The 26,211-nt window shown below is 38.1% G+C and overlaps 1 protein-coding gene and 2 non-coding genes across 6 annotated transcripts; all 3 read left to right on the forward strand.

Moving 5' to 3' along the window:
• The first annotated feature begins 3,699 nt into the window (after positions 1-3,699).
• CCNB1IP1 (cyclin B1 interacting protein 1) lies at positions 3,700-23,546 on the forward strand. Of its 4 annotated transcripts, XM_023186658.1 has the most exons (9): positions 3,700-3,754; positions 6,561-6,708; positions 9,105-9,182; positions 10,276-10,390; positions 12,760-12,838; positions 17,008-17,154; positions 18,337-18,670; positions 21,111-21,444; positions 23,165-23,546. In XM_023186658.1, exons 5-9 carry the CDS (start codon positions 12,810-12,812, stop codon positions 23,365-23,367), a joined length of 1,047 nt encoding a protein of 348 aa, XP_023042426.1. In that variant the 5' UTR covers positions 3,700-3,754; positions 6,561-6,708; positions 9,105-9,182; positions 10,276-10,390; positions 12,760-12,809; the 3' UTR covers positions 23,368-23,546. The 4 variants fall into 4 exon arrangements, with proteins under 4 accessions (XP_023042426.1, XP_023042427.1, XP_023042428.1 ...); XM_023186659.1 differs by lacking the exon at positions 12,760-12,838; XM_023186660.1 differs by lacking the exons at positions 12,760-12,838; positions 17,008-17,154.
• LOC111522582 lies at positions 9,372-9,448 on the forward strand. Its single transcript, XR_002725279.1, has one exon. It is a non-coding gene; the product is annotated as a small nucleolar RNA SNORD126 (small nucleolar RNA).
• On the forward strand, positions 12,029-12,176 carry LOC111522581. Its single transcript, XR_002725278.1, has one exon. It is a non-coding gene; the product is annotated as a small nucleolar RNA SNORA79 (small nucleolar RNA).
• Positions 23,547-26,211: the final 2,665 nt, after the last annotated feature.

The raw sequence follows: 26,211 nt of genomic DNA on the forward strand, positions 1-26,211 counted from the left end.
ATGGGTGCTGATGAGTTGATGGGTGCAACACACCAACACGGCACATGTATACATATGTAACAAACCTGCACGTTGCGCACATGTACCCTGGAACTTAAAGTATCTATAAAAAAAAGAGTGCTACCTTTTCCAAGAGTTTACTCACTGCAGCAGTGATAACATCTCTTTTTTCCTTTTTTTAAATTTATTTTTTATTTCAATAGGTTTTTAGGGAGCAGATGGTATTTGGTTATATGAATAAGTTCTTTAGTGGTGATTTCTGAGATTTTAGTGCACCCGTCACCCAAGCAGTGTATACTGTACTCAGTGTGTAGTCTTTTATCCCTCACCCCCACCACCCTTTCAGTGATAACATCCTTAAACAATAGTCATTCAGTCCGTGTTCTCCAAAGGGTGAGCCTCAAATCTACCGGAAGTACCTGAGGGTGCTTATTAAAATACATATTCCTGAGTTCCACCCACTGATTTAGAATCTCTGAAGGTATGTCCCAGGAATCTACTTTTTTTTTTTTGAGATAGGGTCTCATTCTGTTGCCCAGGCTGGAGTGCAGTGGTGTAAACACAGCTCACTACAACCTCTACCTTCTGGGCTCATGCTCTCTCCCATCTCAGCCTACCTTAGTAGCTAGGACTACAGAGGCATCACCACTCTTGGCAATTTTTTATTTTTATTTTTTGTAGAGACAGTTGTTTTACCATGCTGCCCAGGCTGCTCTCAAACTCTTGGGCTCAAGCGATCCTTCTGCCTCCATCTACCAAGTGTTGGGATTACAGATGTAACCTACTGCGCCTGGACCCAGGAATCTATCTACTTTTAAACAATTTCAAAGTTATTTTACAGAGCACAAATTTTTGATGTTACCAGCTGAAGAGAATTTCATAATGGATTGTTATGAGTATTAAAACCTGGAATACAGAATATCATAAAGAGATGTTAGATATTTAATGGGAATTTGAAAATAATATTGTACTTTCTAAGGTTTTCTGAAATCATACAATAGGAGGCAGAGTAATGTGGTGGTTGAGTTTGGGCTCTCAAGTTGGGTGGCTGCTGTCTCAGTTTGTTTTCTGTTGCTTATAACAGAATACCTGAAACTGGGTCACTTAATTATTAGTTTGTTTGTTTTTTAATTAATCTGTTTTTTGGAGACAAAGTCTTGCTTTGTCTCCCAGGCTGGAGTATAGCGGCGCAATCTTGGCTCACTGCAACCTATACCTCCTTAGTTCAAGCGATTCTCCTGCCTCAGCCTCCCAAGTAGCTGGGATTATAGGTGTGCACCACCATGCCTGGCTAATTTTTTTGTATTTTTAGTAGAGATGGGGTTTCACCATGTTGGCCAAACTGGTCTCGAACTCCTGGCTTCAAGAAATCTGACCGCTTTGGCCTCCAAAAGTGCTGGGATTACAGGCGTGAGCCATCGCACCAGGCCTGGGTTATTTATTTAGTTATTTAGTTTTTGAGACAGGGCCTCACTCTGTCATTCAGGCTGGAGTGCAGTGGCACAGTCTTGGTTCACTGCAACCTCCGCTTCCCAGGTTCAAGTGATCGATCCTCCCACCTCAGCTTCCCGAGTAACTGGGACTACAAGCCCATACCACCATATCCAGCTAATTTTTGTATTTTTAGTAGAGACAGGGTTTTGCCATGCTGGTTAGACTGTGGATAATTTATTTTCAAAAAGAAAGTTATTTTTTGCAGTTATGGATGCTGTGAAGTCCAAGGTAAGGGACTGCCTCTGGGTTGCATCTGAACTTCTTGCTGGAGGGGACTCCCTGTGATGTTCCAAGGCATGGCAGGAAATCACATGGCCAGGAGGCTGAGACTGCTAACATGCTATCCTTAAATCTCTTTCTTTTTCTTTAAAGCCACTAGTTCCCCTCCCATGATAACCTATTAATCCATGAATAGATTAATTTATTCATGAGGGCAGAGCCCTCATAATCCAGTCACCTCTTGAAGGCCCCACTTCTAATGAGGATTAAGTTTCAGCCACTTTAGGGATTAAGTTTCAACGTGAACTTTGAAGGGGGCATTCAAACCATAATAACTGGGATCTGAATCCTGACTTTACCACTTGCTAAACAGACAAATTTCTTAATCTCTATAACTCTGTTTCCTTTTTTTTTTTTTTCCTGTGGTAAAATAGTTATAATGAAAGTGCTTACATTCTTGGGTTAATGTGAAGATTAAACAACGTAATGAATATAAAGTGCTTAGCATCATTCCTGGTTTATAGTAAACATTCAAGAAATGTTTTGACTCTAGAAGTTACAATAAATCAATTATGAAACAATGAAGTAGCATTTGACGCTAAATGTTGGGAAATTTGGGGCAGGTAAACTCTAAAGTGGATAGGAATAGGTAATTTCTAGTAAGGTGGAAACAGGGTGGATAGGATGAAATGATTAAAAAATGAGAACTACTATGAGTTAGAGTTGTATCATTTCTTCGTACACCTTTAGTTTTTATACTTCAAATATTTGCACATTACATGTATATTTGTATATATAACATATATTTGTATATGTATTCCCTATTATATATTATATTAGTATTTATTAAGAATAATGATGAATATTATGCCAGGGAGTCCTCTAATTATGGCTTAAAAAGACATCTTTCAGCTTGGGGCAACATGGCGAAACCCCGTCTCTACAAAAAATACAAAAATTAGCTGGGTGTGGTGGTGCATGCCTGTAGTCCCAGCTACTTAGTGGGATACTGAGGCAGGAGGATCACTTGAACCCGAGAGGTCAAGGCTGCAGTGAGTCGAGATTGCACCACTGCACTCCAGCCTGGGACTCAAAGTGAGACCCTGTTTCAAAAAAAATAATTTTTTTTTAACAGGCTAAGAACCTATACTTTAACTGGAGGGCAATGTGAGGAGTCAAAATAATTGATTAATCAATTATGTCTTCAGCACTGAAAGTCATTGTTTTGGTCTGGAGATGTGTAAAACGTACACTTTGCTCTCTAGTTGTTTATAGCCTACTTGGGAAGATAAAACCTAACAAGAAATACGTAATGACAATAATAACAGCTAACATTGTTGAGTACTGTGTACTGGGCATTGTACTGAGTACATTATATAAATTATTTTACTTAATCCTCACAACAATCAGAGTAGGAAGATTTCATCTTTTTTCCTCTTTTTATAGTTGAGGGAACTGAGGCTTAGATATGTGCAAATAAGTGGCAAGTTCAGATTCAAAATCAGCTAAATTTTATTTGAAACCTTAAACACTTAACCATCTACCATTTATCTACTAAGCCTGTTAGTTCGAAGATTACCTGAAGGTAAATTTTATCAGGCCAGCTTTGGATTTGGGGGGAAAAATTAAGGTAAATTTTAACTTGAATAGATCTAGGCTGTTTATAATGGAATCTGTTGCCTAGCATAAATTAACCATGTTGAGGTCACAAAGGATACGAAATTACCCTTAAGGGATGAAAATTCTTTGGAATAGAATACAGTAGGCCCACGCAAACAAGAATGTGTATAAAATTAGCCTGTTTTTGCCTAAGTACATTAACTCAAAAGGAAACTTGGTTTAAGAAGTTCACTCTAAAAATAGTGCAAGAAGCATCACTGGGCCATAGAGAGGGGTGGAATGGGTTACGTCATTTCAGTACCTTTTAAGGTAAAGGAGGAGGGAATCTTCTTGAACTCATTAGCCAATCAGGTTCTGAAGACACTTCCCAAGGCGACTTCCTGTCTCTCCACTTTCTTTCCCTCTCCGTTTTGGTGGGCTGGTGAGTGTGCACTTAATTTTGCTCTCTAATTGTTTTGAATTTCTCTTCCATTTGAGTTATATACCCAGGTGGCAGGCCTTTATTTCAAGTCGGCATTGGAGCGTGTGTGAGTCGCAAGGAGGTTAATGTCGGCCGTGTGGAGGTTGGGAGAAGGCAGTGAAATGCTCTGCCTGGCTTGTTTCCACGTGGGCCTCTGCAGTACTGGGTTTGCCTTCCATCTCCGTGTCCTGACTGCGCTTCACGCGCATAGCGCGTCTGTTCTTGGAAAATGCCGACTTCATTTTGCTTTGAGGGAAAGATATTATCATCCCAATGCTGTTTTGATTTACATCTCTCTGGGTGAGGTCAGATCTCGGGAGAAGGCGTTCAGCTCAGTAGATTTTAATTCTCCGGTGAGTGTCTAGAGGGCCCAGGTCCTTACTGGGTTTGTAGAAACTGTAGCGGACCTTGTCTTTCCCCTGGACTTTGCTCAGATCATTTCGGCTTTCTTGGTGAACCTGGACAGCAAACTCTAAAGACAGATAAGCCCTAAGAAAAGCTGCTAATTTTTAATGTTGCCATTGTGGTGAGTGTGTCCGTAAAAGCTATGGAACGAGATCAGAGACCTTAGTTTAGGACAAGCCTCTAGATTCAAATTCCAGCGCCACAGTTTACAGTTCTGGTGACCTTGGGAGAAGCAGTGAGCCATTCCGAGGCTTAGCTTTCCAAGATCAGATAAAATATATAAAAACTAGGCTCTAGTTGGTATGTAATAAATGTTAGGTACCTTTAGAAGTAAGCAATACTTATTTATTTAAAGTAAGTATTTTGCATATCTGTTTTCTCATAAAAAGTTTTGCCTAGTGACCTTGAATGTAATTTCACTGAATTCCTTTCTTTTGATACATGTTAATTTTTATATGATGTATGTGTTGGAAATCCATACAGGCAGAACGTGTGAGAAAGACAAATAATAAACCAGTTAATCAAATGTAGTAATAGGTATTTGTAGGCCTCCCATAATTTTTATAATTCTCAAGCATTGTTAAAATTTATTTTTTGGGGCGTGGTGGCGCAAGCCTGTAATCCCAGCTACTCGGGAGGCTGAGGCAGGAGAATCGCTTGAACCCGGGAGGTGGAGGTTGCGGTGAGTCGAGATGGCGCCATTGCACTCCAGCATGGGCAATAATAGCGAAACTCCGTCTCAAAAAAAAAAAAAAATATATATATATATATATATATATATTTGAATACTATATATATTTTTTGAATACATATATATACATATATATATTTTTTGAATAGGTAATACATTCACATGATTCAAAATTCAAAAGATATCGAAGTTTCTTATCCCCTTCCCTAAGCCATCCAATTCCCCTCATAACAGTGTTACTAAGATATTTTATGCATATAAGCAAATATGTGTGGGTATCCTTCCCTTTTACTGTACCTACTCTACTCTGTGTCTTACTTTTTCCACTTAAGTTCCATGAGTAGAGTGTCCACATTCCTTATAATGATCACATAGTATTCTTTAAAAATTATTTTTTTAAAAGATATATTTTTTGTTTCAGTAGATTTTCTGGGTAAACTAACTCCATCTCAAAAAAATAAAAAATAAAAGACCCATTATCTTGGAGTTGGAAGGGCCCTTATGAGTACTATATGAGTGACCTTTCTGGCTTCTGGGTTATTGTGAGAAGTGTGACTTTTTGTTGTTAAATTTGTTTGGGGTACATGTGCAGGTTTGTTACAGGGTATATATTGCATGATGCTGAGGTTTGGGCTTCTGTTGATCCTGCCATCTAGGTAGTAAACATTGTACCCAATAGGAAGTTTTTCAGTTCTTGCCCCTCTCTCTCCTTTCCTCCTTTTGGAGTACCTAGTGTCTATTGTTCCCAACCTTATGTCCCTGTGAACCCAGTATTTAGCTCCCTACCCAAGATTTAACTCCCACTTATAAGTGAGAACATGCAATACTTGGTTTTCTGTTTCTGCGTAAATTTGTTTAGGATAATGGCCTCCAGCAGCATCCAACAGCTCCAGTTGCTACAAAGGACATGGTTTTTTTTTTTTTTTTTTTTTTTTTTATGGCTGTGGAAAAGTGTGAAATTTTTAGGCAGAATATTTGCCTTTCTACTCACTAGCTGGTTGAGCTTGGGCAAGACATAAAAATAACATATTAAACATTTAACACCATGCCAGCTACAGTGCAAAGTGTATTTATTACCTCGGTCTTCACAGAAGTTTTAAGAGGTATGTAGTATTTGTTCTCATTTTAAAGAGGGGACAGCTAAGGTTTAGAGAAGTTCCATAACTTACCCATGGGCACAGCAAATACATGAGAGAGCCAGGATTAAAATCTAGTTTTGTATGATTTCAAAATCTATTATTTTAGGGAATATTAATTAGTGCAACTATTATGGAAAATAGTATGGAAATTTCTCAAAAAAATTAAAAATAGAGCTACCATATAATCCAGAAATCCCATTTCTGGGTATATTCAAAGGAAATAAAATTAGTGTGTCCGAGATATCTATACGCCCATGTTCATTGCATCATTATTCACAAAAGCCAAGATGTGGAATTGACCTAAGGGTCCATCAACAGATGAATGGATAAAGCAAATATGATATATATGTACAGTGGAATACTATTCTGCCTTAAAAAGGAAGGAAACTCTGATAGTGAGTGGGAATTAAAACTTGGAGTCTGTTCTGATAGCAGTACCTTATATAACTATCTCTAAAGGAAAACTATGCCAAGCTATCAGTTTAGTATTTACTTCGTATGAACAAAATTTTGTGTTTTCATTTTGTTTCAGGTTGAAGATGAAATCGACTGAGGAGGGAAGTCCAGCACCCTGTGTGCCAGTCCAGAACTGGCCCCTCCGTAGACCCCCTGAAAATCATGGGCTTGGATTTGGATATTCTCAACAGAAAGGGTTAAAGGCTGATGGGACCTAAAGCCTGGTACTTGAATTTTGATCACATAAGCTGCCTTAAGTTCTCTTTATTACATGTCTGTGTGTCTTTTCTATCTAAAAAGCCTAGCCTAGAGATTCTTTGAGTTACTATTGTATCCTATAATGCTAGGTGGCACTGAGTAAATTGGAATAGAGTCAAATGGAATGGTAATGAAATCTTAACACAAGTATCTGCTGATTTGGTATCAATTTGTAGTTTGTATTAGGCCTTCATGAAGCATCTGTTCACACATATAAAATGTACTTTTTGGCTATGAACACTGGTACTTTGAAGTGATTACTGCCCACAGTCAACAAAATGCTGGGATCATTGATTGTTTATGGAGCATTTCCAAAATACTTAGTAAATACGAAATGTCCTTTGTATGTCGGAATGACACTTGTTGAAGCATACATGACTAGAATCCTGCAGGGGGCATCACCCATTGGGAAAGGTATCCCATATTTAACATCAGGATTTATGTGCCAGGCTTTGTGCTATGTGTCAAAACAAAAAGACCAGGCCTCTTGCAATCTGGGTTTTGTTTGTGAGTTGAGATTAATAGAGAAGTTGTTCCTTTCAACCTATAATTATTATCCTGTAAGAATACTTAGATCAAGTAGTTTTTTTTTTATTTCCTTTTTTAAAAAATTGATTTTTAGGTTTGGAGAGATCAAGGAGTTTTAAGGTAGACGTTGTTAAAACTGTAGAAACCTTTCACACCATGTCTTGCTTCTTCATTCTCTTAGTTAACCTTGAATCCTATTGATCTGAAAACATTTTACATAGTTAAAGCATTATAGAAATGTAGGGCAAAGAAGGAGTAAAATAACATTTTGATCATATCTGTCTGAGATATTTAAAATGCTTCAGTTTCTTTCCAACCGTCTGAGCTAGCTAGCATGTCACTGCATTACATTTTAAAGCAAACCATCTTTAGCTCTGCTTATTTTCTGTAGGAAGTACCGTGGTGAAGTGAAAAGAGTATGGAGTTTTGATGGAACTGAATTTAAATCCTAGCTTTTACTAGTTAGGTGACCTTAGGAAATTTATGTAATTTTTCTGAGCCTCAATTTTCCTTGTAAATAGGGGGTTGTAAAATTTAAATGATACAGATTCTATACAGCTTGACAGATAGGATTTCCAAAGAATGATAGCCACTGCTTTCTTTCTGTCAGCTTATTTTAGACCCATTCTTAAAGGCACTGATGTCCAGCCTTCTGTTTTGATGGGAATGTTCTATGTTTATACTGCCAATATAGCTATTGAGTAATGAAAATGTGAATAGGGTAATGGAGAAATTTAATTTTTAACTCTAAGTGGTTGCTTATTGGACATGCAACTTTAAGGTCCACTTATGACCCACTGTTTTTGCTTCATGAAGCCTTCCTTGACCAATCCTACTTTTTTTCTTAATCTTACTTGCTTTCTACCACTTATTTGGTGGTATATTAATTTCTATGAGTCTTGTCTTTCTGGCTGATTGTATCTGAGGTTATGGATTTTTAAATCTCCACATTGCTGCATGAAAAAGAACACAATGATAAAAGTATAACTAGTATTTTTAGCTAACAAGTTTTAGATGATCATTACAAGTAAATAAAAACAATTTCTAGCTAGTAATTAGGTGAAGAGTAGGGAATAGTGTGAAGGTTGCCTGCAAAGATGAACTGTGCATCTAGTATGTATTTGACCTTAAAGTTCAGATTACACTCAAATGCTGGAAGAGGAAATTAAAGCAAGTCTCTTTCTTACGTTGCCATCTTGTGGCAGACTTGAGTTCCAAATGTTACTAATTCAATTTTCCTAGGTAAAGGGAAGAGTTTCTTCAGATTATTTTGACAAAGGATTACGAAGAGTAAAGGTTAAATACAATCCGGCATTGGCTCAAATGAAACTGAAACATGCTTTGAAAAAACTATTTTGGATTATTTTCTCATTTAGCTGAATCTTACAAGTTCTTGACTCCTTTCTCTTGCGTAACTGTTTTCTTACTGTGAGACTGTTGACCTTTATAGCCTTTCAGAAGTTGGTTAGACTATTGTGCAGTTTTATCCAAACTTGTAAATTTATACAAAATTAAGCTTGTGTACAGGTCCTGCTCTGTTTTTTTTTTTTTTTTTCTTGAGACAGGTCTTACTCTGTTGTCTAGGGTGGAGTACGGTGGTATGATCACAGCTCACTGTAACCTTGAACTCCTGATCGTGCCCTATTTCATATTGAGCTTGGGCATTTGGTGACATTGTCTGAAAGATGAGTCAATAGTTTATATTAACGAATGGAGAGTTAAATAAAGGATGAACAGTTACTCTAAATTTTCTTGTGACTTGGTGTAGAACATGCTGGTGTGAGTTGTCATGTGATCATAACCTTTGTGAATTTATTTTTTTTTAATTTTCCAGAAATGATCCTAGGTAATTGATAGATCCTGTGGTTCAACTGGATTTCTAGATAGAAGCTGGATTCATGTGATACCAGAGGTAAGAGTAAGAGCAAAATCTTCATTTTTACCTCATTTGGATTTCTAATCACCTAGCAAGACTTGGGACTCAGTGTTATTAGTGGATGGAATTTGGTAATTGAAAAAAATCCCCAGTTCTAACCTTAAGAGAATTTTCCTATTTAGGGATAAGGAGCTAGTGCTGGTTTGCCCTTCCCCAGTCATTTACAGTTTGCCATGATGAAATGCATGTTAAGTCCGTGTTTCAGCTGATCAGCCTGATTAAACACATGCTCTGAGCAGACTAAAGCTAGGGGCAAACACCTGCAATTGAATTCTGCTTGTTGGAATTCATACTGGGATTTAGTCTGTAATCCCAAGTGATTCTTAAACCTTAATAAATTAAGAATTTATATATAATAAATTTATATAAATAATAAGTTAGGAATTTGAGACTAATTTATTGTGCTTTGATCTTTTATGATATCTCTATAATCCCAAAAAATCACTTTTGTGAGTTAGAACTAGGGTCAGGAATCCTTAATCTAAAAGTTTAAACACTACAGAAAAAGCACTGGCAACTGGTATAATTCTATAGGCAATTTAGCCTGGCAGTTTTAAACCAATCACTATTTTATCAATCTATACATATAGATTAAGGGAAACACAGAGTTGGTTAAATCAATTTTGTGAAGACTATACAATACAACACTATATAGTCACTTAAAAGTTATGATACAGGTTTATGTTTATTGAAATAGAATGATATTCATGACACATGGAAAACATTATAGAGCAATGTGTTTCTGCTTAAATATTTTTATATGCATATGTTTGCTTAAGAAATTGGAAAGGATATATATACTAAAATACTAGGGGTTATTTTCTCTAGAATTGAGTTCTACAAGTAATCTTGCATTATTATAAACCTATTTTCTAATTTTATTGTATTCATGTATTGTAATATTTTAAAAGTTATTTGAAGTAACTTAGGACAAGCTTATATTCTTTACCCATGCCTGCATTTTCAGCAGAGAATTAGGTAGAAAGAAGGGTGAAATACGGGAAATACAAACAACTCAAAGTAATGTCAGGACTTGAAATAATTTTTTAGCTTTTGTTGTCTTTTGCAGAAGTAAAATTTCAAGAGACTGAAACCAGATCTGAGTCTCACTGTTCCAGTCTGGACCTCTTTGGGGCTGTAAATCCTGGATATACAGTAGATGATTACTGCATTTTTCTTTTATGGTAAGGCTTACGTTGATATTGAGAAGCTTTGACATATATATGAGTCTTTGAAAATTCGGGTTTGTGACTTCATGGCCAGCTGCTAAGGTGCTATAAGTTTCATTTTTTAAAAGTCATTTGAGGCCAGGTGTGGTGGCTCATGCCTATAATCCTAGCACGTTGGGTGGCCAAGGTGGGTGGATTGTCTGAGCTCAGGAGTTTGAGACCAGACTGGCCAACATGGCAAACCCCATCTCTACTAAAAAAATACAAAAAATTAGCTGGGCGTGGTGGTGTGCACCTGTAATCCCAGCTACTCAGGAGGCTGAGGCAGGAGAATTGCTTGAACCCAGGAGGCGGAAGTTGCAGTGAGCAGAGATAGTGCAACTGTACTCTAGCCTGGGTGACAGCGAGATTCCATCTCCAAAAAACACAAAAACAAAAACAAAAAAGTCAATTAAAGATGTTGAGAAGTAGCATAGTATAGTATATATATGGGTTCTGGAGTCAGACTGGGTTCAAACCCATGCTCTCTATCACTTCACCAGTTATGCAGTATTGGCAAGTTTCCTAATTATCTGTGTCTTAGTTTTATATTTTATATTTATATTTTAGAGAATGGCAATAGTATTTGACTCAGGGTGGTTATTTTGAAGATTAAATTAGTAAGGGTGTGGGTAAAGCATATAGTAAATGCTGAGTTTGATGTTAACTATTTTGTCTTCAGAATCCATGTTTATATTTCTCTTAGATTCTGTACTACCTGGCAATTTTTGACATCTGCATAATAGATTGACGAAAATTCTTTGTTTTGGCCTGACGTGATGGCTCACGCCTGTAATCCCAGCACTTTGGGAGGTGAAGTGGGCAGATCACCTGAGGTCAAGAGTTCAAGACCAGCCTGGCTAACATGGTGAAACCTTGTTTCTACCTAAAATACAAAAATTAACTGGGTGTGGTGGTGTGCACCTGTAATCCCAGCTACTCGGGAGGCTGAGGCAGGAGAATCGCTTGAACTTGGGAGGCAGAGGTTGCAGTGAGCTGAGATCGTACCACTGCACTCTAGCCTAGGTGACAGAGCTAGACTTCGTCTCAAAAAAAAAAAAGGAAATCTTTGTTTTTATTGCTTATATATCTTTCTGTTAATTAGACTACCCCTCATTACCTTCACCCTGCCCCTCAAAACTTAATTAAGTTCTAGAATTAGTCACAGGCACTATAGTGTGTATCTTTACATAATTGTTGGAATAACATTTTCTTTAGTTGATTAATCTTGATTTTGGTACTAACTTTTTATCTAGTTCCTCATTTTGCATTGCCAAATCAATTGATCCTTAATGATCTCTTCTAGCTCTTACTTAGATGTAATGATTCCTATCTTACAAGAGTCTCTTGATGTCTTATTTTTTTTGAGACAGGGACTCACTTCATTGCCCAGGCTGGACTGCAGTGGCACAGTCAGGACTCACTGAAGCCCCAGCTTCCCAGCCTCAGGTGATTCTCTCACCTCAGGCTCCCAAGTAGCTGGGACCACAGGCCACCATGCCTGGCTAATTTTTTGTATTTTTTGTAGAGACGGGGTTTTGCCATGTTGCCCAGGTTGGGATGTCTTTATTTTTTATAAACGTTTCTTAAATTAATGTGGTTGGAGGTAAATTTTGATGGCTGTTCCTCTCACTGCTTGGAGCCTTAGGCAGTGGGATTTTGATCCATCATATATCAAAAATGGCTTATCTTCACTCAGGGCACCATGAGGATGGGCTGGCTGTCCGTTAGTGCCTTCTGATTTTTGCGGAGTCAAACAATTACTAAACGGGTGGTGATTCTAGATTAAGAAAATGTACGTGTGATTAAAAAAATAAAAGCAGCAGCCTAGTTTCAAAACATGAGCATATAGTAATTAGATAGCTCTCATCTAGCGCTATGAAAGAAAGCCAGTTGGTTCTGGGAGTTACTGAAACATTATATACTATAAAGTCATTCATATTCAAATTTTAAATGGTTTACTTGGTTTTCTAGAGTGGTTGCTCACACAAGTCAGGGCAGTTTTAAAAAGTCACTTTTTGGTTGGGTGCGGTGGCTCACACCTGTAATACCAGCACTTTAGCAAGCTGACGTGGGCAGATCACTTGAGGTCAGGAGTTCAAGACCAGCCTGGCCAACATGGTGAAACCCTGTCTCTACTAAAAATGCAAAAATTAGCCAGGCATGGTGGTGCGCACCTGTAGTCCCAGCTACTTGGGAAGCTGAGGCAAGAGAATCGCTTGAACCTGGGAGGTGGAGATTGCAGTAAGCCAAGATTGTGCCACTGCATTCCAACCTGGGTGACAGAGTGAGATACTCCGTCTCAAAAAAAAAAAAAAAATTATACATATAACTTTTCTTTGCAGTATGAAGATAGATAATTCTTCAAGTTAAAGATGGACTTTTCTCACCAGAAATGGCTTTATGGAATCAATTTGCAAAAATGTAAGAGGTGGCAAAGGAAAGAATAAAATAATATTTTCATTTTCTTCTGTCATTCTTAGATCCTTTGGTAGATTGTAAACTTCATGAAAGCAGGATACCTTCTTTTCCCCTAAGACCTGGCCCAGAAGAGATACCAAAAAAATATTTGCTTCTATACTAACCTAGTCTCTGGGTGTGGGAGCCATAGAGGGTTCAGGGTGGGGCGGGGGGGAAGGCGGGGGAAGCCCTGATTGACAAAACAGGGCGGTTTCCAAAAGGAATTCTTGGCATGTGTACTCAAGGAGACATGTATAGAATGTTCACTGTGGTATTGTTTTTAATTGTAAAACCTGGAATCAATCCCTATTATAAGAATGACTGCCAAAACCAATCTATTTATGTGAGGAATAGATGTATAAAAGCTTACTGGTATTTAAAAATCTTTTATTGTTAATATTTTATTTACAATCTTACTTGATATTTATCATTGACTTAAATTGCACATACCACTCAGGTATGGTTAAAAACTCATTTCTGCTTCATGTTGAAATATTCTCAATTGTTTTGGCTAAAGTATACTGCCCTATATGCTGTGTTTACATCCATGATGGTATATTTAAATACAAGGGGTACAAAATAAAAATCTAAATATTGAAAGTATGGTATACTTCACTGTTTTTGTAATGAGATTTAATACTCATGCTTATACCAGAATCTCACAAATGGTATGCAACTGTAATAACTTGTGTTGGCCAGAATATGAAACCTATTCTTTAGATTAAGATTGTTGAAATTGCTTCATCAATAATATACAGTTCATGAATATTCAGTAGTTTGTCTAAAAATAGTAAACAACTGAGTTAAACCATTTCATAAATTACAAGAAATCGGTCTTCAGGTTGTCAGACTTTTCTGTCTGTTGCAAATCTCAACTTCTGGCTATAAAAACAAGCTATCAAAACAAACAGGAAGTTACTTCTATATGTTCAAATATAGCACAACTACTACTTGAAACTCAATGTCTTTTCTCTTTCATTATAATATCTTCAGACTGCTTTTCTCTATATAGATTCTCATGGAAAGTATTTCTTTTCTTTTCTTTTTTTTTGAGACGGAGTTTTGCTCTTGTTGCCCAGGCTGGAGTGCAATGGCGTGATCTTGGCTCACCGCAAACTCCACCTTCCAGGTTCAAGCTATTCTCCTGCCTCAGCCTCCTGAGTAGCTGGGACAGGCATGCACCACCATGCCCAGCTAATTTTTGTATTTTCAGTAGAGACGGGGTTTCTCCACGTTGGTCAGGCTGGTCTCTAACTCCTAACCTCAGGTGATCTGCCCATCTCGGCCTCCCAAAGTGCTGGGATTATAGGTGTGAGCCATTGTGCCTGTCCTGATTCTCATGGAAAGTATTTCATATCTATAATTTTTTTTTGTTTGAGATGGAGTCTGACTTTGTTGCCTAGACTGGAGTGCAGTGGTGCAATCTCGGCTCACTGCAACCTCCGCCTCCGAGGTTCAGGCTGTTCTCCTGCCTCAACCTCCCGAGTAGCTGGAATTACAGGTGCCCACCACCACACCCAGCTAATTTTTGTGGTTTTTCGTAGACATGGGGTTTGATCATATTAGCCAGCCTGGACTCAAACTCCTGACCTCAGATGATCCACCTGCCTTGGCCTCCTGAAGAGTTGGAATATGATTTTGTTATTCTGAGTAGTTTTGTCTTTGTGGTTGGTTGCCTTGTTTTGTATAGTCAATAAATATGATTAAATGTCATTCTAAAAGCAATGAAATACAACATTCCTAATATTGTGATGCATATTGTATCCCTTGCATGGTAAATATAACCTAGGAACGTTATAGACTAGACTACCACTCCATCAAATAGCGAAGTTGTTGGAATGTTTGCTTTCTTGAATGTTGTGGTCACTCTGGCCTTCACAACTCTTATTGTAAGTTATTCAGACTCTTTATGTTGGGAAGAATGAATTAAGTTGTATATATGAAAAGCAAAACTTTAAAACTATTGAAAAGCAAGAGTATGACATTGGAGTAGACATAAGTACAAAAAGGGAAAGTTGATACATTTGTGTACACTAAAATTCAAACTTATGTTTGCATGCCATATTACTGTTAAATGACTCCATATAAATCAAGAAAATCATCAAAGGATGTGAACAGGCAAATCACAGATGAGGATCCTTGAGTAGTCATTCAGATGAAAAAATGCTTACTCTTACGAGTAATGAAAGAGTTGTACATTAAAACAACACTGAGATACCATTTCACTGTCATCAGATAGACAACAATGAAATAAAACAACTTGACATGTCTGCATGTTGCTGAATTTATAGCACTGGGCTCTTGTATACTTTGCTGGTAGCAGTGAAATTTATGCCTTTACTTTGGAGAGTGGTTTGGCAACATTTAGTTGATTTGAGGTTGCTTATATACTAACCCAGTCTCTGGGTGTTATATTCTAGAGGAATTTTTGGCATGTGTACTCAAGGAGACATGCACAGAATGTTCATTGCAGTATTGTTTTTAATTGTAAAAACCCGCAATCAATGTCTATTACAAGAATGGATAAATTGTAGCATATTTGCAGTACATGGTGTTAAAATGAATTAATGTTAAGTATGTATTAACTAGATACATCTCCAGGAAGTGATCATGGTGCAGTACAAAGGCTAGGATCACAAAGTTAGGTACTAGTCAAATTAGAATATTTTGCATTTTTCAACTTTAAATGAGTTGTACTTTTTTTTGTATTAATACTTCTACATTTGGCATAGTTAAAACCAGAATTCACACAAAAGGCTCGAACAGCCAAAAACAGATGTTAGGGAGTACGCGGTTCACACATGAAGATTTCATTTTGAAACTGGTTTATACCAGAATTAAGTTACCACTTTAAAGTTATCAGAATATATTTTAGGAAATGTACAAAGGCCTAATTACTGTGAACCAGTTGACAAACCTTGTAGGAAGTTGCACAGTTTTTGACAGTTTTTTGTTTGAAGGAAAAAGATTTGATATTATGGTTTGGCACTACTCAGAAAGGGGTTTGCAGGGTTTGATGTCCATTGTGTGGCTAATTGCATCTGTTACTAATTCATAATAGGGTCACAACATCTGGAAGGATGGCTACAAAAGACGGTATAAGGCTGGGCATGGTGGCGCACGCCTGTAATCCCAGCACTTTGGGAGGCCTAGGTGGGTGGATCACTTGAGGTCAAGAGTTTGAAAACAGCTTGGCCAACATGGCGAGACCCTGTGTCTACTAAAAATACAAAAATTTGCTGGGTGTGGTGGCAGGCGCCTGTAATCCCAGCTACTCGGGAGGCTGAGGCAGGAGAATCGCTTGAACCTGGAAGGCGGAGGTTGAAGTGAGCCGAGATCGGATCACAGCACTCCAGCTTGGGCGACAGAGTGAGACCCTATCTGGAAAAGAAAAAAAAGCTTCATTAAGGTTTATATTCTGAGGACCCTTCTAGCTTTCCTCTTCAGGTTAATTTTTAATCTGAATTCTAACATCCATATAGATTAAGCAGAAAATAATTACCTACAGCAGCTGCTATAGGTAATGCCTATAGGTAATGCCTGGAACTGCCAGCAGTTCCAGGAGAGCACGCAGGTAGGTCACCTCAAAGTTGTGACCCTCAATACTATCGCTTAATTTTTTTTTTTTTTTTTAAGATGGAGTGTCGCTCTTGTTGCCCTGGCTAGAGTGCAATGGTGCGATCTCGGCTCACTGCAACCTTTGCCTCCTGGGTTCAAGTGATTCTCCTGCCTCAGCCTCTGGAGTAGCTGGGATTACAGGCGTCCACCACCATGCCCAGCTAATTTTTGTATTTTAGTAGAGACGGGGTTTCATCATGTTGGCCACGCTGGTCTGGAACTCCTGACCTCAGGTGATCCGCTCACCTCAGCCTGCCAAAGTGTTGGGATTACAGGCGTGAGCCACCGCGCCCAGCCCACTATCGCTTAATGTAAAACCCTGTAATGCATGTTTGCAATGCAGACTCAAAGAAAATCATAACTTCATTAAATGTGTATAGAGGATGTGTGAGAGCTGGAAAGATGTCTATTCCAAGGTGGAGAAAAAATAAAACGGTGGATTACCCCAACTTGGAGGTGCCAGCTGTCCAATTACAGCTGTCACACCGTTTCTGCGAATTTCTCCTGATTCTTAGAAAGCCGGAGCTGCCCGCCGCACCTCCACATGGCCTGGCAGGTCCCAAGATGCTTCGGGGCAACCCTACGCACGCGCGCTCTGGCGTAGTTCCCTGGAGCCCTCGCGCGCAGAGAATCCTGGAATCTTCCCTTGTGGAGCTGTGGAGGTAACGGAGTGTTTCTGCGCTTTTTCATTCAGCCTCAGATTAAGTATCATTTGTTATTATTATTTTCTCTACTGAGCGTGGAAAGCTGACTGAAAATTCCACAGTGTAATTTCTATGGGGCTGTTTCTCTAAAACTTGCCCCTCACGCAGCTTGTACAGCCATTAGATAGGCGCTTACTCCCAGCTGGTGGAAGATTCGAATTAGCCGCGCCTCTCTTGCCTGTGGCTGCCAGGTGACATACCTGAGGAAACTCACTCAGCGGGGCTGCTGGGATAAAGGTGTCCAAGTGTTCCTTTCTGTCAACCCGGAGGGCCAAGGCAACTTTTTTTTTTTTTTTTTTTCGGAGATGGAGTCTCACTCTGTCGCCGGCTGGAGTTCAATGACGCGATCTCGGCTCACTGCAACCTCCACCTCCCGGGTTCAAACGATTCTCCTGCCTTAGCCTCCTGAATAGTTGGGACTACAGGCTCACGCCACCACACCAGGCTAATTTTTTGTATTTTTGGTAGAGACGGGGTTTCACCATGTTAGTCAGGCTGGTGTTGAACTCCTGACCTCGTGATCCATCTGCCTCGGCCTCCCAAAGTGCTGGGATTATACAGGGGTGAGCCACTGCGCACGGCCTATATATATGTTTTGAGACAGATTCTTGCTCTGTCGCCCAGGCTGGAGTGCAGTGACACGATCTCGGTTCACTGCGACCTCTGCCTCCCGGATTCAAGTGATTCTCCTGCCTCAGCCTCCCTAGTAGCTGCGACTACAGGCTTGAGCCACCACGCCTGGCTAATTTTTGTATTTTTAATAGAGACTGGGTTTCCCCATGTTGGCCAGGCTGGTCTCAAACTCCTGACCTGTCTGCTTTGGCCTCCCAAAGTGCTGGGATTATAGGCGTGAGCCACTGCCCATGGCCCACGTATATATTATTTTTCACTTTAGCAAGATCTATAACCACCTTTGTCTTTACCTTTATCCTTAAAGTGTTTTTAGAAAACCGGACAAACAAGGAGCACAATTAATATTATTGAGTAACTGAAATCAATAGATCAATTATACTAAATACAAGGAATATAATAAAATGTGCAGTATTTTATAATAAAAACATGCATGTTATGTTTATTTTTTACTTGTTTATTTTATTTTTATCACAATTGAACTTACTTGGCCTTTTTACCCCTTATTAGGACTCTCTTCAGCTTCTGGAGACCTCACTATCCTATTATGTCTTTGTGTGAAGACATGCTGCTTTGTAATTATCGAAAGTGTCGCATCAAACTCTCTGGCTATGCATGGGTCACTGCCTGCTCTCACATCTTCTGTGATCAGCACGGCAGTGGTGAGTTTAGTCGCTCACCAGCTATCTGTCCTGCCTGCAACAGTACCCTTTCTGGAAAGCTAGATATTGTCCGCACAGAACTCAGTCCATCAGAGGAATATAAAGCTATGGTATTGGCAGGACTGCGACCAGAGATTGTGCTGGACATTAGTTCCCGAGCACTGGCCTTCTGGACGTATCAGGTTAGTGCTTAGTCTAGTTTCTCTTGAACATATAATTTCAGGCATTTGTGGGAGCTTCTAGTGTCTTTCCTTCATTATTTTATATTTACTTTTTATGAGTATATGAGAAACTCTCTTCTTATTAGCTTGTTTTGTTTTCAAAAGCAATAATGTTTATTGTTGAAAATCAAAAGGAAGAAAATTAAAGCACTCATAATTCCATCACTCAGAGGTAACCATTGTTGATATTTTGGGTACACACACACACACACACACACGCACACATATACACTCTGTCTTCTGTATAAAAGTAAGTTAATAACACACACACTGTTTTATTGTTAGAGTTGACAATATATTATATCTGGTATGTATTTTTCTTTCGAGATGGGGTTTTCTTGTGTTGCCCAGGCTAGTCTCTAACTCCTGGGTTCAAGCCATTCTTCTGCCTCAGCCTCCTGAGTAGCCTATGCTCCACTGGGTATGAATATCTTGTTAAATATTTTTTAGTTAACTATTCTATAATCATATTTTAATGGTTATGTTGTTTTTAGCATAATTTATTTCCAAGTTATTAAAATACTATGATAAGCATTCTTATCAAATACATGTCCTTAACTTCTTCCCTTTATGATTTCTACTTTTAGTATTTCCTTTGAAAGACCTCCCTGTGGATAACTTTAAGCATGTCCTTGAATGTATTGTTACATCTTACATATACACTTATACTTATTAAGGATGTTTGTCATCTGTCAAGTAACTTTTTATTATATTTTTCTGGGTAAGTTGTTTCTCTTACATGCTCCTGCATTTTTCAACTCCTTTGGTTAAATACCAAATAGTGTTTTTGCTGGCTTATGTGGTAAGAGTATGTTTATTTTTGTAAGCAACTGCCAAATTGTCTTCCAAAGTGGCTGTACCGTTTTATATTGCCAGCAGCAATGAGTGAGAACCTGTTGCTCCACATCTTTGCCAGAGGTTGGTATTGTCCATATTCTGGATCTTGGCCATTTTAATAGGTGTGGTATCTCATTTCAATTTCCATGTCTCTGATGACATATGATGTGGAGCATGTTTTCATATGCTTTTTTGCCTTTTTTTTTGGTGAGGTGTATATGAAGTTTTTGGTCTATTTTTAAATTTTTTTAATTGTTGAGTTTTAAGTGTTCTTTGTATCTTTATTGTGTTTGAAGTATTCTTTGATCCTTTATCAGAGCTATCTTTTGCAAATATACTCTCCTGATCTGTGGCTTGTTGTTTCATTCTCTTATAGGGTCTTTCACAGAGCAGAGATTTTTAACTTTAATGAAGTCCTGCTTATCAATTTTCTCTTTCATGGATTATACCTTTGGTGTATTTTAAAAGTCACTGCCAAATCCAAGATCATTTAGATTTTATCCTATGTTATCTTCTGAGAGTTTCATAGTTTTGCATTTTACATTTAAGTCTGTAAACCATTTTGAGTTTATTTTTGTGAAAAGTGTAAGATCTGTCTAGGTTCATTGAGTCCTCAATTTTTTGCTGGCTATTCGCCAGAGGCTCTTAGTTACTTGCCTCCTGGGCCTTCCTGACATGGCTGCTTGCTTCCTCAAAGCCAGCAAGGAGTGTGTCTCATAGTAAGACAGACCTTATAGTTTTAGGTAATATACTTACGAAGTGACAACCTGCCACATTTTATGTAGTATTGTAGTCACAGGTCCTGCCCACATGCAAGGGGATAGCGAGTTATACAAGGGTGTATGTACCAGGAAACAATGATAATTTGGGGTTGTCTTAAGAGTCTGTTCTTCATGCTCTGATGACTTGAAAAATGGGATTATGTTTCTTAAAAACCTTTGGAAAACATGTCACTTGTTAAAGTAAGACAAATACTCAGTTCTTTTGGTGGTATAAAGTTAGTGGTTTGAGAGTATTCTTCCAGACTTTTTTTCTGTGCATTTCATAACATAACTTATTGTTTTCTGTGCCTCATTGTGTATCTCCATTGTGTATCTCCTGATTGCTTCTTAACCTGGGTTCTTTTTTTTTTTTTTTTTTTTTTTTTTGAGACGGAGTCTGGCTCTGTCGCCTGGGCTGGAGTGCAGTGGCCGGATCTCAACTCACTGCAAGCTCCGCCTCCCGGGTTTTTACGCCATTCTCCTGCCTCAGCCTCTGGAGTAGCTGGGACTACAGGCGCCCGTCACCTCGCCCAGCTAGTTTTTTGTATTTTTTAGTAGAGACGGGGTTTCACCGTGTTAGCCAGGATGGTCTCGATCTCCTGACCTCGTGATCCGCCTGTCTCGGCCTCCCAAAGTGCTGGGATTACAGGCTTGAGCCACTGCGCCCGGCCTAAACTGGGTTCTAAATGTTAAAATAACATCCCTATAAAAGCATCTTTCTTTTCCTTTTGTGTTTGTATAACATTTTACAGTGTATAACTTTGTACCCCATACCTTAAAAATCTTTTTTCTTTTGGAACCAGGTACATCAGGAACGTCTTTATCAAGAATACAATTTCAGCAAGGCTGAGGGCCATCTGAAACAGATGGAGAAGATATATACTCAGCAAATACAAAGCAAGGATGTAGAATTGACCTCTATGAAAGGGGAGGTCACCTCCATGAAGAAAGTACTAGAAGAATACAAGAAAAAGTTCAGTGACATCTCTGAGAAACTTATGGAGCGCAATCGTCAGTATCAAAAGCTCCAAGGCCTCTATGATAGCCTTAGGTTACGAAACATCACTATTGCTAACCATGAAGGCACCCTTGAACCATCCATGATTGCACAGTCTGGTGTTCTTGGCTTCCCCTTAGGTAAGAAAGGACATGTGATATCCAGTGTCTATTCTTTAAATCAATGGTTTTTTATACTGCTCTGCCTACTTCCAAGCATTCAGTGGAGATGATAAGGGTCTTGAGTTGTGGCAGGCTATGAATTCTTCACCTGTGTTTCAACCTGTACATCATTACTTTTATCTATTGTATTTGCTTACATTTACATTAAAGCTTTAATTTGAGCAGAGTTAATCTCTGCAAAATGAAAGTTTGCAAATTGCTACATTAAAATAAAAGCTACGTAGTTGTAGTAATAATAATATTAACTGTCATTTATTGATTCGTAAGTGCTAGGCACTGTTGTGTTCTATGTAAATTCATATAATTTACAAAACTTTATGAAATAAGTATTATTATCCTTTTATACAGATGAGAAAGCTGAGGCACAGAAAGTTAAGTAATTTGGTCAATATCACTAACCTGTTTTCAGCCTATACTCTTAACCATTTGCTATCCTCCAAGAAGGCCATGTTTCGATTTTTTTCCCCTGCCGGTACTGATTGTACAGTTCTTAAGTTGTCAGTTTGGTTGTTTTGTTCTTTTGTTTAATCATTTTTCCATTTATCAAATATTTAGCAAATATCTTTTATGTACCAGCTTGTTAGGTATGATCCTAACTAATGAGGATATAAAGATTATCCAAATAGGATTCTTTCTTTCTGGAAATCACAATCTAGCATCATGCCATCTCTTGTCTGCTTGTTAGGTGTCTTGCAGATGAAATTAATCTCATGTCTTCCTGTGCTCTCTCCTTTATACTACTCTTTATGCAACAAAATCCAATAGGTTTTTGCTATGCTATTAATGGAAATTGTTTTTGGCATACAAAAAAGTGAAGCTTCTTGTGCTGGACTTTCCTAATACTCATTTTTGGATATTCACTATAGGCTGAGGAAAAAGATTAAATGGGGAGGAGATGATGTCTTAGAAACGTTATGAGGTGGTCAGGTGCGGCTGAGCACTTTGGGAGGTTGAGGTGGGAGAATCACTTGAGACCAGGAGTTTGAGACCAGCCTGGGCAATATAGTGAGACCCTGTATCTACAAAAAAAGGTGGGGGGCAGATATGAGATGATGAGATGAGGAATATCAGATATAAGAATAAAAACCTAAATTTCTGCTTAACTTTCAGTTTTACTTACGTAATGTAATTTAGTCAGAGTTACTGTAAATGGGCATTATAGATATATTAATTTTTTTCTTGTCACTGTCCACATTTGTCTTATTTTTTTCATATTCACCAGTTCTTTCCCATTCCTTTTTTTGTACACAGTTAACCTTTTTATCTCCTGCTACCACTGTTAGCTTGAAGGATATATATAGTCAGCATTTTCCTTTAGTTATTTAATCCTTTAAAACCTGCAAAAGCCAAGGAAGGGTTCAGTGGAAGTAGTTAAATGTTCATTTAATCAGATCTATTATCTGCTTTGTCTTAATCCTATGCTAATTGATATTGGGTCATCGTATATGCCAATATTTCATCGTTATATTTTTTCTAGAACGTTTATTGCAATGGTTTTAAAAAAGATTATTCTTAACCTGGGGCAAAAGATTTTATATGTCTGTTTTTTTCTAAGACAAATACTGGAGAAAAAAATATATATTCATATATATATATATATATTTGATGATTTCTCTGAAGTAGATTATGTAGATATCAAATGAATACAATTATGTTTTTCCCTTTTTTTCCCCACTAGGTAACAACTCCAAGTTTCCTTTGGATAATACACCTGTTCGAAATCGGGGCGATGGAGATGGAGATTTTCAGTTCAGACCATTTTTTGTGGGTTCTCCCACAGCACCTGAACCCAGCAACAGCTTTTTTAGTTTTGCCTCTCCAAGTCGTGAATTAGAGCAGCAGCAAGTTTCTAGCAGGGCCTTCAAAGTAAAAAGAATTTGAGCCACACATGGTGTCACACACCTGTGATCCCAGCTACTTAGGAGGTTAAGGCTGGGAGGATCCCTTGAGCGCAGGAGTCTGAGGCTATAGTGATTTAAGATCATGCCACTGCACTCCAGCTTGGGCAACAGAGTGAGACCCTGTTTCTGAAAAAAATAAAGATAATTTAGCTAACTTTACAGAATGTTTCTATGTTCCTCTTTAGTGATTTCATTTAGCAAATCTTTTTCCTAGTTAGGACTCCTCAGTTTCCCTGTGCTTTTAAATCTCTGAAGTTGTCTTCACATTATCAACATAACAAACTCATTGGCAGTGGGGAGTGGTTTAGAGTCTGGTTTCTTTTTTTCTATTATTTAAAGCATAAGCATTTTATTAATCTAAATTCCATTGCGAACTGCTGAATTTTCATCCCTGGTGAGAAGGTTACAATAGTATTTAAATCAGTTTCAATAGATAACTGTTTTTCCCTGGGCTGTTTCTGACTGAGCTGTGTTGTTTATGCCTTAAGTACCTGTGTTATATGCTACATGTTGCTTTGAATTCTGGTATTTATGCATATCTGTATATGTAAGTATGTTAATGTACACTGATACTTTGCTGTATTTGTCAGTATGTTTATGTGAAAATTTTGGTCTTGGAAAATGGTGGGTGATTTGTGGCTTGTTATTTGGGTATGTGTATTTATTTGTATATATTTATATATTTACCTTCATATTAACTTGTTTGGAGGTGTGCTTATGTCAGTGAACGAGAGTACAATTTGATGCATGTATGTTCAGTCCCTATTTGTATTTAAAAATAACTCACGTTGATAGTTATTTTTTAAAGTTAATTTTTTTGGTGTTTACAGTTGGCCCTCTGTATCCACAGGTTCTGCTTCTGCAGATTCAGCCAACCATATATCAAAAATATTTGAGAAAAAATTAATAATATAACAATAAAAAATACAAATTAAAAATACTGTATAACAACTATTTGGATAGCATTTACATTGTAGGTATTATAAATAATTTAGAGGTGATTTGAAGTATTTGGGAGAATCTGTAGGTTGTATGCAAATACCATACATTTTATAAAAGTGACATGAGCATCCAAGGATTTTGGTATCCATAAGGGTTCCTGGAACCAATCCCCCAAAGATACCAAAGGAAGACTGTATTTTAAAATAAAGCTGCTACTTTACCTTTTGGTCAACTGTTGCCTTGGGTTTACTTATTTAGGAATGCACTTCTGCAGAAAGTTTGCCAATGTGTTATTGATCTCAAGAGACTGTATTAAAATAATTTAAAAGATTTATTCATTGTTTTCCTTTAGTAAGCATTTCTGACTATTATTATGGAAATTAAATTCTGTTTAATTATGCATATATTTATTTAAAATGTAGAGCCATGATAGAAATTTGAAGGACTTCTCAGTAACTTTATGTCCTATTAGAGGAAAGACTTGAAAGCATATTGGCTAGGGAGGCAGACGATCTGGGTTCTGGTTTCTACTTAGTTTAAACTTTCTTGGACTTTGTATCTGTAAAATGAAGGATTGAGTTAAGTTATCCTTACAGCCTTTTCTAACTCTTAAATTTTAGGATTGATTCTTAATGGTTTAGGCTGTGTTAACAATGGAATTACCCTAAATGCCAAATCCCATTGTTTTTTAGGTAATACAAATTATACTGAAATCATTTGAAGATAGTTTATGTTTAGTCATTGTAGAAAGGCAATTAAATAGCCCTGCTTTACATAATTGAAAAGCAAGTAGTGTTTCCTTCACTAGGAATATAAAGTATAAAATCTCTGAAAAATTATTCTTAGTGTGCACCAAAGTTATTTATTACTGTTTTTTTGAGATGGAGTCTTGCTGTGTCACCGAGGCTGGAGTGCAGTGGCAGCATCTTGGCCCACTGCAACCTCCACCTCCTGGGTTCAAGTGGTTCTGCCTTGGCCTACCAAATAGCTGGGATTGCAGGTGCACGCCACCACACCTGGCTAATTTTTGTATCTTTAGTAGAGACGGGGTTTCACCACTTTGGCCAGGCTGGTCTTGAACTCCTGACCTCAAGTGATCCGCCCGCCTTGGCCTCCCAAAGTGCTGGGATTACAGGTGTGAGCCACTGTGCCCAACCTCGTGTGCATCAAAGTTAAAATGAGAAAGGGGATGAAAAATGTTAAAGTTTTAGGGCCGGATGTGGTGGCTCACGCCTGTAATCCTAGCACTTCGGGAGGCCGAGGCGGGTGGATCACTTGATCAGGAGATCGAGACCATCCTGGCTAACATGGTGAAACCCCATCTCTACTAAAAATACACACAAAAAATTAGCTGGGCGTGGTGGCATGCGCCTGTAGTCCCACTGTAGTCCCAGCTACTCTGGAGGCTGAGGCAGGAGAATCACTCGAACTCGGAGGCGGAGGTTGCAGTGAACTGAGATCGCGCCATTGCACTCCAGCCTGGGCTACACAGTGAGACTATGTCTCAAAAAAAAAAAAAAATTTTTTTTTAAAACATCCCTCCCTATTTTATAGCTAATGACATAGGTTTTATAAGTTACAATACAAACTATTTCCTTTATGTTGGAAAATGATTTGAGGAAATGATTTTATATACATTCATGATTTCTGCCTTGAACGTTTTGCTTCTTTAAGTTCACATAATCAGCTTGAAGCTGTAATTAAAACTAAAAAAGTAAAGCAAAACTGTCAGGAATATTACATGACACTTTAAAAGATTTATTCACAAGTTTAATATATTCACAAGGTACAAACTTGAAAGTTACAAAAAAGGCATAGAGTGAAAAGTCTACCCCAGTTCCCTAGTCACTCATTTTTGCTCCAGCCGCTCACTTCTGCTCTT

Source organism: Piliocolobus tephrosceles, chromosome 6 (assembly GCF_002776525.5).
Source record: "Piliocolobus tephrosceles isolate RC106 chromosome 6, ASM277652v3, whole genome shotgun sequence".
Lineage (NCBI taxonomy): Eukaryota > Metazoa > Chordata > Mammalia > Primates > Cercopithecidae > Piliocolobus > Piliocolobus tephrosceles.